General features: G+C 40.3%; 1 protein-coding gene across 1 annotated transcript; it reads left to right on the forward strand.

The window, feature by feature from the left end:
* Positions 1 to 1,510: 1,510 nt before the first annotated feature.
* On the forward strand, positions 1,511 to 5,667 carry LOC136002462 (cryptic protein-like). The gene is given in 7 exon segments (XM_065657523.1): positions 1,511 to 1,544; positions 1,547 to 1,622; positions 2,120 to 2,169; positions 2,276 to 2,452; positions 3,311 to 3,425; positions 3,532 to 3,641; positions 5,543 to 5,667. Coding segments are annotated over 7 exon segments (687 nt in total).
* Positions 5,668 to 6,595: the final 928 nt, after the last annotated feature.

A 6,595-nucleotide genomic window follows, 5' to 3' on the forward strand; every position in this document is an offset into this window, starting at 1 on the left:
TACTACTGATTTAGCTGAACTACACACAAAAGTACATCACAGATTCTCAGTTCCAAAAGACATAGTACTTTGGTACAAGCCCGGCACAAGAATAGCATCACCTAAATCAGCTTAATTTAGTAACAAACAAAAAACACACCATGAAACATGTTACCACGAAGCTAAAGAAGTTAGCCCACATCTACAAGAAACGGTTGAGCTTAGATCAATTGGAGTCCACAGTTATACCAGCACTGGGAATGCCTTATCCACTAAGATTGATGCAGCCCAGCAGAGCACTCCCTGCAAGCATCCCCTGCAGAAACAGCCGTTTCACATCTCCAGCCATGTGCTTCTATCCTCCTGTTGGAGATCAGTGTCCCCACAGGAGACATGAAAGAGTATGTGCTCAGAACAGCCTCCATCTGCTTCAGTGCCAAGCAGGTTGACTTAATTTGGACAGCTGTCTTTGTGAATTAAGACAGCGGTTATATCTAACTGGAGACCTGACCAATATGTCTGATGTGATCATATATCTAGTCAAGGTGCAATTTGTACTAGCTTGATTTGCACTGGTGTACTGAAAGCATCACCCTCTTCCACATGCCCCCCCAAAACAAAGCTGTGTTGCTGCAGTTTCCTGTTACCACTCAGGTAAAGGCCCTGTGGAGTCAGGGGTACACGTAGAGCCATTTGAGAAAAGACTGGCCAGAGCTGCTTTTTTACCACTGTCCAGCTGCAGGTCCTTTTGCTGATGCTGCTGAGACAAAGTAAAGTTGTGTGACTTGTCCTAGCTCATTTCAGTGCACACGGTAAGTTAAATTTAGGTATCTGCTGATATTGCATGGACTCAGACTAGCAATACTCACTAATGGGTCTAATTTAACTGGTAGTAAAAAAGTTTCAAAAGGTATTTGAAGAATTTATTAAGAGCTCTTGTGAGACAACAAACCTCTGTGAAGAACTCTGTACTGTTTTCTGTAGTACTTTTGGTAGAAATCTCTAATGGAGGCTCTAAGGAATATCTGTGCTGCAAAGCAGTACAATTTCATAAAGTAGAGCCCCCTGTGGAAAAACTGGTAGAGACAAGGCATACAGGTAGAGCTGGGCTTTTTAACCTTTGTTGTAAACCTGCTGCAGTTTCTCATGTACCCATTGTAGTCCCGCAGAACAGTTTTTTCTCCTCCATGCACTCTGTGGTATACAACGTGTTTTCTGTTAAGCAATAAACTGGAGTTGAGATCTTCCGGGCTTGGACTTTTTTGTGGTCATGGGCCCTTAAGTGTCCCCCCAGCCGTGGGTGCCCACACTTCGCTCCACCCTTCAGCAGTGCATGTAAATCGGGGGCAGGCCAGGGAGTCCCATCCTAAGGATGATCCCTGCCTGACAGGACCCCAGTGAGGGCTCAGCAAGCCGTGCAACTGGGAACTGTGTATTTTCGGCGTCGTTACAAGCTGGACAGAAAGAGAAAGGTTTCATCCATCCCCCTTTCTCCTCCTCCTGTTGCTGTGTGTGGTGTGGGGAGTGCCGCATGCAACAGCCTTCAGTGAGGGGCTCTGGACCTCTTCTTCTGCTCAAGCTTTCCTGGAGGATCTTACGGGTATTTCGGGCTGCAGGAAAATGTGCTGGGGAAATCCTGTTAGGTAAGGCTGCCTGAGCTGCCAGGGACCTTCTCTAGCCAAGGATTTATCCTTTTAGCAGTGCTGCTCTTGGAAGATAATAAGGCCAGGAAACTGGAAAGAACAAATGTACCTGGAACTGCGGGTGAAGGTTAATGTTTTCTTCTTCTCTTTGCTGCTTTTTTAACTGCTGGCAACAACCTACTTGTGGTAAAGAAATGTACAGAGACATTTTTGACTGGTTGTCAACCAGCAAATGTATAGAAACCATGGCTTTCTGGAAGCAAACCTAGTCTGTGTGTCCTTGTTCTCTGCCCGCCCAACCCCACCCCTCCAATTTTAAAGCCTAATTTGAGATTTTTGATGTGTTAATTCGAATTACTGCTGGCATAAAATATTTATAGTTTCTATTATCAATGGTTGATAAAGCTTTTAAAAAGCTCCTTCTCCGCCACACAGTCTCCGGTTTGGTATTTCTGTCTTATTGTCAGAAATTTATTTCAGATCTTTGTCTTTTGTAGAGTTCTTTTCACTGTGACTCTGGTCTGGCAGGCTGTTCATTTAGGAAAAGGTAAGGAAAATTTCTTTTTCCCTCGCCCCCCGTGTTTCTCTTGTACATTTAGAGTGTGCATTAGTTCATTACAAGCTACCCTTCCATGTTTGCATTTCTTGTCAAGGCCGTGAGAAAGAAGAACGGGAAGAAGATGTGAAAAGTCTCAATACCACAGCACAAAAGCTGCAGCTCAAGAACGAAGGGACTGTTATAAATGTTCTCAGTGACATGAATCATAGTTATGAAAGCAGAAAGCAACAGAATTCCAGGGCTTTGGTACCTTTCACTGGAATTACAGAGAGTAAGTAACATTATTTATCTAAACAATGCCATTGAATTGCTTTTTAAAATACTGTATCACAGTAATGCTTTCGGTATTGTCCTGGAAGATTCCAGCCCTCTGATTTTCTGTGGCTGCTAATTTAAATTATTCCCGTGGCCACTTAGGAAATGGTGATAAAAGATTTAAGGTAGAACCGGGGATCTCTAATGTCAAAAAGTGGTAACAGAAAACAGGGAAGGATACTAGGAATTAAGAAGGGGTTGGTCCCTTGGATTTGCAGAAGTGTTTGTAAAAATATGTTCATTTTTTTAAAAATTCACCATATTTCATGACCAAAAATTATTTAATTTAAAAAAAAAGGGCAGGGAGGGAGTCAGATTTATATTTACTCCCACATATATACATTTTTAAGTAGGTACTCATTCCCAGGAGTATGAGGAAGGCCTGAGGGAGTGTTCCCCTCCCCTCTCAAAACTAAGTAATTCCTCCCAGTAACAAAGCCTCCATTCTTAATAAATAAGCAGCACTTCCCGGTGACAATGCCCTGTTTCTTAGTGTGACTGAAACCTGCCTCCATTAAAGTGAAATATTTCACTTGAATATATGCTGCTGCTGCTGCTGTGGGGCTTGCCAGGCATTGCTTCTTGACCATCCTGTAATCCCTAGTAGTCTGCTTCTAATCCTTAACTAAACAAACTGGGCTTAACTGAACAAACACTCCTAACAGGCAGATAATTTTATTGTCTCTAAAGACAATAAAACTAGATATCCTTAAGATCCTCTGGCAACTGGAGAGACCTGAGAGAACAAGTGAGAAAAAGGGGAGGATCGGAGCCCTCCAGGATGCCTGGTAACCTCTGTAATATTGTCTTGCAGGTAAAAAACTAAACAGGCAGTGCTGCCAAAATGGAGGGACCTGTATCCTAGGGGCTTTCTGTGCCTGCCTAAAGCATTTCACTGGCAGATACTGTGAATATGATGAGCGGCAAAGGTAAAAAAACCAGCCCGAAACCAGAGAGAGCGACTAAGATGCTCTGGTTGGTTATTTTGTGTGGTGGGATCAGGGGTGTACCAAATGTCTCCCTTGTCCTTGACAGCAACTGCGGCAGTATTGCCCATGGCGCTTGGGTGCTGAAGGGCTGTTGGCTGTGTCGGTGCGGCTATGGTACTCTGAACTGCCTCTCAGAAATAATGCATGATAACTGTGGTAAGGAATGGCATTAAGAACCGGTTTTATCTTGTGGGTAACAGAGAATTGTATTCTGCAAAGGTGGGGTAACTCAGAGAATGCTGTATGTGCTCTATTTAGACTTCTGCAGTGGCTTGCTCTGCTTCAGAGAATGCATTAGTGAGACAGTAAATAATTCTGTCGTTGTCTGTATAATACATAATATAAAATACTTCGAGATCTTAATAATCCTGTGCAATAGGAAACTTTCCCCCATTTTAACTGAAAATTATAAGGGATTAAAAGTTAGTCTGTTCTGCAAAACCTGCACGTGTGTATGACTTACCACTTAACCAACTGGTACAGCTAACCTACATCCAAGCATAGAAAAATCTTTCTTAGATGAGAAAGGAGAAAAAACAGTACAATAAGCTGGTGTGGTAGAAGTAGAAACCAGTATTACACTAGACAAACAAGTACTGAAAACTTGCATGTTCTTTCATAATCTACTTCACACACAAATGGCAGAAAACTAGTCTGAACCTTATTTTAAGATCTGCATCTTAATCTTCAAAATATTCTTGTACAGATTTCTAAGACTGAGCACACTCTACAAAAAATGTATAGCCGTAGTCCTGGTCAGTGTAAAGTAGTAGCACGCAGTCTCCTCAAAACTGCTATATTACCTTGAGTCTTTATACATCAGCCTCTGAAACTCTCTGTGTAAAGGTTTGAGTATTTTTGAAAACAGTGTATCAGCTGGCATAAAAACTTGAAGGATCGCTTTACAGGTACCTATTTTCCACGGCTACTGAGATCCACACTATTTTCAATACTCTGAGATGACTAATAGGAGTTCAGTATTATTTTATCTCTAGTGGCAACGTTAGTGCAAAATATTCTTTCCTTTCTCTATCCATGATGTCTCCCACCCTATGCTATAATATACTTTCCTTCAGTTGTGGCAGCATCACTATTTAGCAGGGTAAGAAAACAACAGACTGAAATAGCTTCAAAATTCGTTTGTACCCCAAGGAAACACCAGCCTTTTCTGACCAGATTCTTATCTGAGTAGCAGTGCACTGAATCTGTGACTCCTGAGTTATACCACCAATTCAGAAGTAAATACAAATTTTGAAACTTGAGCCTCTTGAGTCCCCGGGATGTGCTGTACTGGGTAATTAAGCCCACAGGTCCAAAGAAGTGAAATACAAAAGAAAGGTGACATTCCTATCTTTGCAACCACAGACAAAAAAAAAAACCAAAAACCCCACAACCAGCTACTTTTACCTTGAAGTCTTCTGTGTTGACTAATTACGTGTGGCACCAAACTTGCTGGTTAAACTCTTCAGAAGAGTTAAGTGCTCAAGATCCTTTGAATCAGCCCTATCGTTTCCCATTACAGGAGCAAAAGACCTAGCAGGCCTTGCCATGCTCAGTAAAAGCAGTCTACTGCTTACTACACTTGAGGTCATCTTAACGAAGGCAATAAAGCTGACAGTGGAGAATTGTCTGCTCTCTCTCTGAGCAGGGACACGGTGGCTTTCACATGCATGAGGGTATGGCTTTCTGCTTGTGCTGGTAAATGAAAGCCCTTCTGGTTAAAGGAAGGTTTAAAAGGCTACATGCAGATTTGAGTGCATACCTCTTGTGAAGATCTTGCTCTTGCTTTTGCTTGGTATTTACTTTTGATTATTCTGAGATTAATGCCTGCAAGAGCTGATAAGTGCTATCAGTTGCTCCTCAAACGATCATTGATGGGACATCTATTCACATCTCTCCCTGAGAATAGCCTCTTTGATTGACTTTAACAGCTGATACCTTTAACTTAAGTACCTGTAAGATGTCAGAGGACTTTCAAAGTATTTTGAAAATCCTTATGTTTTAAAATGTGCATATTTTATTCATTAACCATTTATTTTCTTGATTTTTTTTTCTAGAACTGAAATCAGAAAAGGAGGAAATTACCAGGCTATATTCTAATGGGCTAAGGTTTCAGCAAACAGTGTTTGCACTCGCTTGCCTGCTCACCATCCTCCTGGGGCTCTGCTGCTGGCAGTTGTGAAAATGGACAAAGGGAAACATCTCAGGGTTGATGTCACACAACTTTTTTCTTCTGTGAGCTACAGAAGACACTTCTACCTACATGTTGGAGGCAGATTAAGATGTATTAGTTAATGCTTAAATACTTGGATTATTATAAATTTATATTATGAATAAGAAGTATTTATTATTATATTATTATTTTATTACTTTTATCAATGTCTGATTCTAACAACACTTTAGCTCTAAAATAGTGTTCTTCCAGTGGAAGAAAAAAACCCCTCAATGTTCTATGCCTTAGGTACATTAAATTATAGTAATTTCCTTTGTACACAGTACAGCTATTTTAACAAATAAAGCTGGTTTCGTTTCTGAAGAGCTTTTATGTTTGGTTTTATTTAAACTTGAAAATTCTTATCTACCATTTGTCATTGTATTGTATCCTGTAACGAAATAGTGAGAAAAGGGCAGAGTAGTATGAATAATCTGAGATTTGGAGAGATAAGGAGGGGTTGAAGGACAGGTATATTTCAAACTCCAACATACAGAATAGGTCTAAAAGTTACATAGTCTTTCAGCTTTTATTATTATTTATAATAGATAAATCGTATGTATGCATAATCTTAAGCAGGAAACATGTTTCTTAAGAACACATAGCTGATACTTATTTGTCTTTTGGGGGTTTATTTTATTTCACATCCTAGAAATATGAGCTTCTCCTTTTTAAAAGGACAGAAAAGAACAAGCCTTCTAAATTTTTTTCTATAGGAAAGTTGTCTTGACTATATGCCATAGGCTAGGCTATATGCTAGGCTGCAAAATAAAAAAGTTTGGAATGTGTAACTGCATTTGTAATGCAAGTTTATAAAATACCAGGAACATGTTTGTTTAAAAAAAATGCCAAGGGAAGCTACCACATAGAAACAATCAAATTCATAATTTGATTGGCT

The sequence above is a fragment of the Caloenas nicobarica genome, chromosome Z (assembly GCF_036013445.1).
Source record: "Caloenas nicobarica isolate bCalNic1 chromosome Z, bCalNic1.hap1, whole genome shotgun sequence".
Taxonomy (NCBI): Eukaryota; Metazoa; Chordata; class Aves; order Columbiformes; family Columbidae; genus Caloenas; species Caloenas nicobarica.